At 34.3% G+C, this 12858-nt stretch overlaps 1 protein-coding gene across 1 annotated transcript in view; it reads right to left on the reverse strand.

Moving 5' to 3' along the window:
• Smp_174270 (hypothetical protein) overlaps positions 1-10761 on the reverse strand; it is a gene marked incomplete at both ends in the record, with an annotated part of 49019 nt that extends 38258 nt beyond the window's left edge. Inside the window, 3 exons of the mRNA XM_018793754.1 lie at positions 3253-3681; positions 9049-9375; positions 10444-10761. Of these exons, the coding sequence (XP_018647114.1) occupies positions 3253-3681; positions 9049-9375; positions 10444-10761 (1074 nt within the window). The remainder of the gene's footprint in view (positions 1-3252; positions 3682-9048; positions 9376-10443) is intronic.
• Between the last annotated feature and the right edge of the window lie 2097 nt (positions 10762-12858).

Below are 12858 nucleotides of genomic sequence, written 5' to 3' on the forward strand. Positions count from 1 at the left end.
AATATTTAGCTATAATTTAACGTAAAAGAAACACTGTGACAGCTGTACTTGCACATATCATGCATTAAATTTGGAAACAAATGTTATTCAACTTGTTATTCAACTTGAACTTTATCAAACACACACACCCACACATATATATATATATATATATATATATGTAAACACATTATAAAACCCTACTAATAATTTTTATTAACATATGTATAAAATCAAGATAACACCAGAAAATGTTAATTTTCATTGTGTAAACTGAGAAAGAAGTTTTTTGAAGTGAAGAAGATAAAGAAGTGAGTGACTGATATCTGTATACTTACTGTTTTCAGTAAGTAGACTCAGACAGGAAGGAAAAACAATAAGAACATCGATCAAAGACTATATTGATTTGCATGTACATATACAAGTGTATATATGTAAGTACACGTGAAAGAGAGGACATAAAAGTTGTTGATAAAATTTCATTTAAATAATTAAATATACAGACACATAAACACGTACAATGACAATATAAGGAATGAAAATTTTAAATTATTTGTCACACTAATAAAAATGTTATTTAGTTTTGTTTAAAACAATTCCAGAGTTATAGAAAAGTTTATTGTTAAAATACAATTTTAGGATGTAAAACATGGTTACTAGTCAGTGCTTATTTAATATAGTCACAGAGTAATCCTACAAGATTTCAGTAAGTTTCATTACAAATAGATTAGTAGTAATATCTCCAACGGAGATGCGAGTTTAGGTCTTACAGAAAGTATTAATTTTGATTGTAAGATTGGAGGTATTCCTTGTTTTTAAGTGCCAACTAACATGAAACCTAGGTAAACGACTTTCTGTCAGTTGCTTCTCACCTCCAACCATATAGCGCTGTTATGAAAAATTCCATTTGCACATCAAAAAAAGTAACAGATTGACATCACACACTTCTTGAAAAACCAGTTATCCGCTGTTTCATTCGACCTTTATCTTATCACGAAAATATGAGGCTTACGTAAACATTACTACCTTCATGAACTCATAATAGGAAACTTGTTTATCCGTCTGTCAGTCATCTACAACGTAGGATCAGGCACATACATACATCGGTCCAAGTTGCCATACCTTATCAGCACAACAAGATGAACACTAACTTCATAGAAGCAATTACTTCAAAGGTATTAATATATATTTTGAAAAACGATTACATAAAAGGGTATGACACAGGGAGAAAGAATTAGTTCGTAGAAATAAAGGTATGAAGTCACTTTAATTTCACCGTTTAAGAGAAGACAAAGAGTGCATACACCTACGCCATTGTGATCGAGTTACATCTTCCGTCTTTTTTTTCTCAGTTATACGTTTTTTAACAGAAGCCTTGACAAACTACAGAAGCTATTTTTGGAGACATTATTTCATTTAATTCAAAGCCTGTAAAACAGTAACCTATACCTGTCTCTAATCTATTCTACAGATCATAAGCTTTCGTTTGATGTATGATTCACTGTCAAAGCCCTTTCTGTTCCAAAGCTGTTGTAATTTAAACGTAATCTTTTGTACTCTAATTTCTACTCTGATCTCCCAGTTTTGGACATAATTGTATTTTCCTAATTGTTGTACGTTGTGGTCGGGTTAGTCATCTATCAATTCATGTATCTTTACACACTAGTCTGAAATCGGGTACCAGATCGGGATATGTCTTGTCTTCTCTCTCGCGCGGGCCTGTCAGCCAATCAGGTGATAGAATAGTTTTCTTCTCTCTACCCCACTTCGAACTCACATATACTAGCCTCAAGGTTAAGCCGGTCAACCTATCGCGTCAAGATCTTAATCTACATTAGACAAGTTATCTTCGGCACGAAAGTGGGTAGACAGATCACGGACGTAACAGTCTCCAACCATTGGTTACGATAGTCACGCGGACCCCAACCAATTAGTTTGCATCTACCAACATGGCTCAGACCAGACAACCCGTTTATAATTGAAAACCAGTCTATTCATAATACCGACCACTCGTCAGTCATTCATGATCAAGGAAGACATCTGACACATGTGTCCATAAGCCTAAGTACGATGACATGAAGTGTTGTACAAAATAAAGAAGTCGGAGTTATATTAATATCAATGATCATAAGAGAGGGAATCAGAAGTATTGGTCACTCACAACAGTTATAAAAAGAGCATGATGAATATGTGGGTGTATTACCTTGGCAAAAAGTGAATAGGAACACCAAGCCATCTCTTAAATTGCCACTACTTTTCAAAAAGTTGAAAATGAGAGGAATCATAAATGAATGGAACAACTAATCAACTACTAATATTAATGTTAGTAAAATAAAACAAGAAAGAAAAACTAGATAAAGTTATGTCAATAATTGTTGTATATGTGTTACCTTCTGTTCGGCCTTTCGTTTTAAAATATTAAAATAATGTGGTAAGAATTTGAATTATCTATACTAAATGTTATGACTTAACCAAGGTCGTCGCCAATTTGTTATGACTTTACAAAATAAACAAAGGACGTATCCTAATTCGTTATTCGTTTTTATGTCCGGCTTTTATTCACATGAACTATCCACAAATCGAAATACGACTTCTTCGATCTTAACACTGTGACAATCAATGGCGTTCGATCAGTATGAGTAATCTAGCGTCCTTATTGGTCCTTTGTCCGCCTAGCCCTTCCACTTGAGTCCAGAACACCAATCACAGCTCCAGCTATGCGAATCTATGCCAATCGTTTATTTCAAGCATACTCGTTTATATACCAGACAGACAGACCACATCACACCATAAAATAGGAAATAATATTTGTACAAAATCAAGCCAAATGTGGCTGTGAACGTGGGAGACAGTAAACAATAAACTGACTATAATTTAGGAACAGTAAATCGTATAATAATAATCAATAGGTCAAAATGCAGCTTATAATAAAATGAATATAGATATACATAATCTAGTTACTGAATAGTTATACAATAGGAATATATACAGAATAATAGACCATTTATAGGTCCCGGAAATTACCTGTACTTATGTTTTCACTAGGATGTAACACTAAAGATGATATTTAACATTATACTTATTGAGGAAGTGACTACCTATTTAGACTGAATGGCTCAGTATATAACGCACTGAGAGGATTTGAAGCGTCAGGGATTGGGGGTTCGGATCCTAGTGTGAAAATCAACAATAGGAGGTAGGTACTTGTTCTACTGACGAGTAATATACATAGAACGGAAAGTGAATCTTGTAAATTTTGTAAAAAGAACTCACTTTACTATTCAACATTTTACTATACTGTTGTTGCTTTTCTGGACAATGACTATTCGAGTTGATCCATGCTCTTTCATTTATTTCAACAGAACTATTATTATTATTATCCAGTGATTGTTGATCGGGAAAACAGGAGTCGGGGGAATCTTTTGATGTGTTACTATCAGTCATACAGTTCTCATAATGATGATTTGATAAAATTTGTACAGATTTAGTTAAATACAATAATAATTGTGGTATCGCAATTAAATCTAATCGAAGTACACAAAGGTCAGCTAAATAGACAAATGCGGTTTGGACGATTTCAGCCAATTGTTCTTTCAACTGATTCCATGAAGTAGTAGTAGTAATATTTGACGATTTAACAGTATTATTATCATCATGATCGAATGAATAAGGACTCCATTGACACAGCTCATCAACAGGAAACTGCATACAATCAAAAAAAGGATGAGATGAAGAATGATGATAAATCGGGAGAATATACGACGAGAGAAAAAAAATTAAATGTTTATTCTAGGTGATTAGAGGGAGTTAATAGGAAATACTGGTTGAACTAGAGGATTCTGCGCAAGTTAACAGTCGTTAGAATAGTATACCTGCACTATTGAAGAAATTAATAGCTTTTAGTAAATTTGAATCTGGGTCACTAAGTTTCATAGTCTGAGATGTTGTCAGTAAGTTATTCAAGCCACGGTTGAACTCATGTAGCATTAAAATAAATACAACTGACTGATTATTAAATAGAAATATTCAACAATATCACATTCGTCTAGGTGTTTCGGTGATGATCGAATTCTACGGATTAAGTTGGGATAATTTTTACTTGTTTAATTGGCTGAATATACCATGTACTACCAAATCATCTGAACCAGTGACAAGTATAAATTGATCCATATAATTTGATCAACACAACAAAGACTGGACAAACATGATATTGATTACTATTCAGAGATTAATAAATTACGAATATTTAGAAGATTTAGAGTACTAAGTTATGAGAATAATATCGTTCAGTAGGATTTAACTGTGATGATTTGTATTGACTAACAATAGAAGTATACATAATTTGTGTGGTAAATGCTATGTGGTCAAAAAATTACCAGCACAGGAAATCATTTAAAAATAATCGGTATTTGTTAATCCAATCCAAATAATTTACAGACAGTGAATAAAAGTTTTTACCAGTACGGGGTTGTAAAGATTATTAAGTTTTCGATTGAGACCATGAATCGATTGATGTTAGACCACCATTGAAAACCTGGAAGTACTGAAGCGCCCATCTAATGCTTCCAGGTTTCCAATGGTGGTCTAACATCAATAGATTAATGATCTCAATCAAAAAGAGTAAAAGTTTATTTAATTCAGAGTAGCTGAAACATTTAGTCAGAAGTAAGACAGTTTAGACGACTGAACTGTTATAAAAGGTTAATTATTTTGGAATATAGATGATGAAAGCTATTAGATATATATTTAAACGTCATCTAATGTTCTCAAAATTAACTAAAAAGTTAACGGTAATGCTCACGACCAACTTTAATTGCCTACAGTGGGTAGCTATCATATACTCAAAACTGATTGAACCCGATTGATCGCAGTTTATAATAAGAACTGGAATCTGCTCTCAGAGTTGATCATTAGTGAGATCGTGACTGTTATATTTCATTGAAACCATGAACCGATCAAAGTTAAACCACCATTGAAATGCTGGAATTACTGAACCACCATTTCGTTCTAGTATGGGACTTCTCAACAGTGCTTATCTACGATCCTGCGTGCAGAACTCGAACACAGGATCTTCGATCTCGCGCGAATGCTAACCTTTAGACCACTGAACCGGTATTCAATAGTGTTAATGTCTAAATTTGTGGTCTAACATTGATCGGTTCATCATTTCAATGAAATTCAACAATCTCCACAACCCCTTATTGACAATTATTATGTGCAATCATAGCCATAGAATAAACCATTATCCAGTATATTTGTCCTAAAGTTGATAGAAGGATATCTCTCTTACATTAATAGCGACACAGGTTGAATACTGTCACGCGTGCTTTCCGAATCCATGCCAAGATGTTGTTAGGCACCAACCCGTTGAGGCTGGTGAAACTCTCAAGACACAGATCAGTCCTGAGGCAATATCTTCGATTTAGAAGGATAGAAATGCATTCGGAACATAATTACTTATGGAAAAACTAAGTAAAGGTATAAGTAATGGAGAGTTTCTGTGTACTCTTGAAGTTCATATGAAATATATTCTATTACCATTGCGTTTTCATCACTGATACGAATATCCTTCATTCTACTAATAATAACTTTAAAAAAAAATCTTTTGTTATATATATAACACCCTTTGACCTTTACTGCCATTTTCAATCTAAATTATATCCAAAATAATTCATTATACTTGAAAAAACAAACCAATTCTTGTTCTAATTTTTAATGAATTTATATATCCGTTAGGTGTGAGAGAGATTGATAAATATAAAATAGAGCGAGCGAGTTAATGAGTGGGCAGACGAAAGCGACCGTATGCATAAACCAACAGCTCCACATGGACAAATACACACATGAAAGAGAGAAAGAGTAGACTCTACCGAAAATGTAGGGAAACACCATTTTGCGATTTAATTAAAAAAAACTTAGAAATCAGAATTGACTTCGAAAGAGATACATTCAAGTGTTTGATGGCAGTAAGAAGATGATAATGGAACAACAACCAGTACATATCAAGGGGGGTAGAGTGGCTAAGATAGATCATTTTATATAGATAGAGGGAGAAAACATCTATCGCATAACCGTGAAAAAAAAAAATCTAACGAGACTTAAATAAGAACATAGAAAGATGAATACATGAAGGCAAAAATTTTCTCTTAAAAACGAACAATAAATGATTGATGGGGTAATAAATGGGTCTATTTTGCAATTTTTCTATATATCTATGTTTGAGTGTGCATGAAGGTACGTGTGGTAACAACTTGTTACATACATAGTATATAATGGCTACTTATTATTCTTTTTGAGTATCTAAATTACCATTTGTTGTTAGTTTATGCTTTTATGTAGTTTGTGTGTCTGTTTGGTCATCAAATTCCCAGTAGACGAAAATAGTAATAATGATAATAATAATAACAGTAGTAGTATTAACGGTAAATTACCAAACACAAAGACGTAAAAGACATTAATTTACAACTGAATGACTAATACGTACTAAATTAATAATTGTATCTGAATTCATGAGTCAATTGAACCTAGACAACCATGGGAAACCTGGGATCACTGGACGACCGTTTCGTCCTAGTGTGGGACTCCTCAGCAGTATACATCCACAATTCCGCTCCGCGAGATTCGGACCCAGGGCCTATCAGTCTCGCACGCGAACGCTTAACCTTTAAGCCACTTAGCCGACATCCAACGGTGTTAATGCCTAAATTCACTAGTGACTGGCTTCAAGAGGTTTTTCCTGAAGTTTTAGTGAGAAGCAGTGACCAGTGGAGTTCAACTGCGTCTGCTGTGAGATAGCGACTCAGTGAAGTCAATGGTGGACCGTGGCTCAATTTCGTGGATCGGTTGAAGTTAGACATTAACACCGCTGGATGTCGGCTCAGTGGTCTAAAGGTTAAGTGTTCGAGCGCGAGACCGATAGGTCCTGGGTTCGAATCTCACGAGGCGGGATCGTGGATGAGCACTGCTGAGGAGTCCCATACTAGGACGAAACGGTCGTTCAGTGATTCCAGCTTTTTCATGGTGGTCTAGCTTAAATTGACTCATGAATTCAACTATAAAACTACCAAAGTCTTCACAAAACCTCTTGTGATAATAATTATATGCAGAAGTGGGTTCATGTACGTATATGTTTTTGCAACCGTATGTGTACAAGTCTTATATTTAACTAACGAAATAGATAAATAAATAATAATGATAATAAGCGTAGTAATTACCGGATATTACGTCATAAGGAGCATAAAACGACCTCTTAAAAATTCACAACTGTTAATTTATTTAAATAGTTAGATTCATGAGTCGATTAAAGCTAGGTGACAATTGAAAACGGCCATCCAGTACTTCCACGCTTTCAATGGTCTTATTTAAATCGACTCATGAATTCAACTATTGAAGTTACTACCATCTCCACAAATCTCCCATTCTTGATTGACTGTATGAAATTTTTGTATTAATGAAGCATTGTTGTGATTTAAAAAATAAGACCAAAACTAAATAATGTTTGAAATGAAAATTTTAAAACAAAGGACGAATGTAAATAACAAAAAATGAATAATCAGTGAACACGTAAAAAACAAAACTAGTGAATTATTCATCAATGACATCAAAAATAAGCTTTATAATGGCAACATTATGTTGAAAAACAATAATACAATCAAAAGACGGTAAACGTATGTCATACCGGGGACCATGAGAGGCTTATCAGCCAATCTGGCAACGCTGAATACTTATAAAACAAAAAAAAAAACGGTGAGACTATAATATATGGACGAACTAATGAGATTTAAAGTAGCAAGTCATAGATTTTAACAAAAAATTCATTTCTGTTTAGAAATTTGAGAAACTTAAAGTCGAGATTTAGAGTAAGAGGGGTAAGAAGATAGGAAAATTACCTAGCTTCACTAATTAATTTTGATTCCGCAGTGAACGACATCAAGTACTTTAACACACAATATGCATTGGGAGTAGGTATGTTGTATAATTTAGCTTACGGGCTATCTAAAATCCACTTCTTGGTTGTATAATAGATATTTCTATCGATTTCAAACATTTTAAAAACTAAATATCACCGATTTTCACTTGGTTAATTTTTCTAAAAATCTACCACTCCACTTTACATTTCGTTCAAAATACGTAAGGCGTTGTTTAAATTCTGATTGTTTAACTACAAGGCTGTCAGTATATCATACTTCTGCCCCAAAAGGAAGCAACATATAGTGACTTGATTGGCCAATAGTCAGTCAATCAGAAGAAGGGGGTTGAAGTTGTTTTCTCAGGAAAAGAACCAATGATAAATTACACTAGGTCTAATGGATAACCTTTATTAATAAACTTGGATAGTGAGGAACGAAAATAGACTTTTCAATTCAACAGTCCAAAAAACTGCTAATCGATGAGTAAGTGAGAAACGCACAAAACACGACACTGAATTCCTTAATATGTAATATCTGGATTTATACGTACATGTTATGAATATCAAAACAAAACACGAGTTAGAATTCACTTAGTATTGTTTGTTTGAATCTTCTCATTGATGCTTAGGACTGCGACTGGTCAGTCTCTTATTGGCATATGTGCATACTGTGCGTATTGCCTCGATATTGCCTTAATTCACAAGGATTATAAGCAAAGATGGATAGTGGCTAGCAGTGGAATCCAGAACGCGCGTTTCGTCCTATTTGGGACTCGTCAGCTGGGTGTACCTGCATCTCAGAGTTGACATTCACTCTGGGACTCAAACTCAGTACCTTTCGCATCAAACGCCATCGCGTTATCCACTCAGCTACTTAGTCCTGATAGCCACTTGTTTGTGCAATGGGGTGAAGTTTGAATTCCCTTAGTATTGTTTGTTTGGATAACGCGATGGCGTTTGAAGCGAAAGGTACTGGGTTCGAGTTCCGAAGTGAACATCAACTCTGAGATGCAGATACATCCAGCGTCCTGGATTCCACTGCTGGCCACTATCCATCTTTGCTTATAAAACACGAGTTATTCATCACAACGCATCTATCTAGACACTTGAAAAATACTAGTCTTGATGCAATAATTTTTCGAGTTAACAAAAAAACTTACCTTGAAAGTTGCATTGAAATCAATATCGCAAGTTATTAGATGAAGTAACTGACTAGCATTAGCTAACCAAGCTGTGACAGATTTTATCAGATCGATAAATTTTCGGTCTACATCACTCAACAAAGGTGGCGGCAATGATTTCGTTGTTGTTGTTGTTGAATAGTTGCGTTCAATTTCTATATCTGAGTAGTTTAAATCAATTCTTTTTATGGATTCATACACATACAATTCAAAATCATGAAATCTTTTAATAACACTCATTAGTAGACTCAGCAAATGGCGTTGTCTACGTTTGAGCTGATTTAAGGCCAACTCACCATTATTAGTCTATAGAAAAATGAAGAAAAATAACACAAGAAATCTGTTAGTGACAAGGATTATTTGGTGATATAAATAAGAACATGTTGCCGCGCTCTTTTCTGGGATGATATTTTCCTTTGTAAGAATGCAGTAGTATCATTGTAGATACTAGTGTTATAAGAAAAACGCCATACTGGTGACAGTGAAATTTCGTCTTCAGACTGTCAGTTTGCCAATTTAATCATACTGCCCTCAAAATAAACTGCTTCGTATGGCGGAACTTAAGTCAAATTTACCAGCCAATATACCACGATGAGGTCACCACAATGGGCAGACGCGACCACCACATCGAGATGGCAGCTACAGTTGAGAGACAAACAAGGAATGTGACCAATGAGCTGAATAAAATGTGATGCGAACTTCCGCAGATATATATATATATATATATATATATATATATATATATATAATATCCCGAAGAGAATTATGAATGGTAACTTTGAGAACTATTTATGGACCAATACGATGCGTATATTTCCTATTGTATAATTGTTAAGTAACTGAACTATTCATATTCATGTTCCTTTTATTATGAGCTTTATTTTGACCCATAGACTAATACTGTACGATTTACCATTCCTGAGTTATACCCAGTCTATTAATTATTGTCCCTTCTATTCACAGCCACATTTGGCCAAATCTTGTATAAATGTTATTTTCTATTTTATGGTACGAAGTAGTCAGTTTGTTTGGTATATAAACCCAGTATGTTTGAAATAAATGATTCAAAATACAGAGGCTGTTATTGGTGTTCTGAACTTAACTTGGCTGGGCTAGGCAGATAGCAGGACAGAAAAGTGCTCTAGACTGCTCGCACAGGTTTTGTGTGTCATGGGTCGATCAAGAAATTCGCTGCTCTCTAATTGGCGGCATCGTCACATCTTATATTAACAGGGCACTCGGTTGTCACAAGGTATAACAACATGAACATGCAAAAAATTTGATTGGCAATAGCTAAAAAAAATTTCATATCATAAATGAGGCATAAATCAATAAAACGACAAGACAGGATAAACTTATCAAGAAATTATTTACATTGTTTTTTAATGAATGGTTTTTTCCCTTGGTTGTTTTATTAGTATCTACTTTACGATCCGAGTTTTTTGCCAACTGTTTCAACTCAATTGTTTCCCAACGATCACATTGCCGACATATAGCTCGTAGCATTAAATAAACACACATAGCTGGACCTAGAGGACACAGATCAATAGTTACATCGGATTGATTATTATTATTTGTAGTAGTGGTAGTAGTCGTATGATGATGAGAGTTTCTTAGCTGGTGTACAAATTTTAATTGCTTAGTAATAATCCAATCTAGTAATTGTTCCAAAGTTGTAGGAGCAAATGCCATTTGACAAGGTAAACGATCAGAAACGGAGGTTTTCGGAGAAGTTGAACCAGGCTTGTTGTTATGAATAGGTGGATCAGTTTTTGTTATTACTGAAAAAAATAATCAGGTGAAAGGCATTGTTCCAGAAAATTCGGAGAGCTAGTGTGTAAAACACAAAAGGGTTAGTATAAATGCAAGCCCAAATCCCTTAGATATGAAAATTGTGTGATTTATGTAATTTGCCAAGAATATTATTTATAAGTAACTATTGTCTCAGCAAGCTATTTTCTTCATTTGTTTTTTTTACTTAATTAATTAGGACCTATCTAGCACCTTTGAAAATCTAGAAGCAATAGAGTGCAGTCTCATCACAATGTGGAGAATTCTCAGCAGTGTGCATCCATGATCCCACAAGCGAGAATAGAACCATGGACCTTCGGTCTCGTGTGCAAACGCCTAACGTTTAGATCATTGGGCCGCCATACGATGACGCACTTGTCTACCTTGATTCAATTCATGAAATCGCGCAACCATATTCCTCTGCCTAGGGTGGATAACTGTCCCAAACCCAATATGATTGAACTCCAATGGCCACGAATTTCCGTTAGAACTTCAGAAGTGATTAGGAGGTTAAGTGTTCCCGTGGAGAATGAAGGTCCGAGGTTTGATTACTGGTTGCAGCGTCGCAAAGGCGCACTATTGAGTAGTGCAGTACTAGGGTGAGACGGCTTTCCAGTGTTTCCTGGTTTTCACTGGAGGTCTACCTAAGATCAGTTCGTGATTCAAACTATGAGAATTGTACAACTGCCGCAAATACGGTTATACTCTTTTTTATTTAGTTAATTTAAATATAAGCTAAAAACAATCGCGACGAATTTCAACCGGCTGTTATCCAATCAGTTAGAAAACACCTTTTGTAAAAAACAATAATGTTACAAGTAGCAAACATATTTTCATAGTTGATGAATATTTTAACGTCTTCTACAGGTTATTCTGTCTGTAAAATACAAAAACGATGAAATTTATTCATCCTCTTTCAATCTTGTAAGGACGTAAATAGAATATTACTCCTGGTTACGGTTATTTATTTAGGACTTTCATCATTGAACTAATATCTCAAATGCAGAAAGGCTTTATAGCCACTTTATAGATGTTCGAATTTTGAGCAAAAACCCAAGAGATGCTACCTCAAATCGGATTGTTTTGTTCATGAAATATAGTGCCAGTGGGAGAAATTTTGTTTCAAGATTAACGGGTTAGGATTAAGATTAAGGGATAATGTAGATTTGCCTATTATATGCAACCTACATGGGGAGAATCGAAACTTTTATATGACACCATTATTCTTAATTTATGGCTGCAAATCAATATTTTCGCTATCATTTTAAACGTTTTGAGAATTGTACAAATATATTTTCATTGCTTCATTTCACGTGATATAAGATAAAAGTCGTTCGCTTTTGAATTTCGCGCAAGAACTTGAAAGTCACTTTTCAATTCTGCTCAGCTTGTCCTTCCCTATACCATACTTTTACACTTCCTTAATGTACATAAAAAGATATAGAGTGGAGAAATTAATCATGAGATCTCTCTAACAAAACACATGAACAGAAAACAATGAACTTATCTTACCAGAATAAATTGTATTAACAAGATTTGATGATCCAGAATCTATAAGAACATTAGTAGATTTTAGATTTGTTGATGGTATTGTATTGTTATTGTCATGATCAAATAATTGTGGAGATGGACAGTTGTTATTCTTGTTACTACCATCATTGACAGAATAGGTATAAGTCGCAGACCCATTGTCTACTGTAGGGCAGCTATCAAAGGAATGTGGTTTATGATTAACACATGCAGTAGTGGTAGGAGTAGTGATGATATTTTCAGTTTTACTATTCGCTAGATTCATATTTGAATGAAGATCAAGATCATTCTGATGATTCTTATGCTATAAATAAATGGATAAGTTGGTAAATATATTATTAAGAGTGATAAAGAAAAATGTTGAATAATTTGAAAATATCTTTATACACTAGTGAGTTACTTAGTATTGTATATTTGATGTTTTGTAGCATCTAATTGTTGTTAGTTCATAGCAATGCGTCCGTTTTT

Source organism: Schistosoma mansoni, assembly GCF_000237925.1.
Source record: "Schistosoma mansoni, WGS project CABG00000000 data, supercontig 0196, strain Puerto Rico, whole genome shotgun sequence".
NCBI classification, from domain to species: Eukaryota; Metazoa; Platyhelminthes; class Trematoda; order Strigeidida; family Schistosomatidae; genus Schistosoma; species Schistosoma mansoni.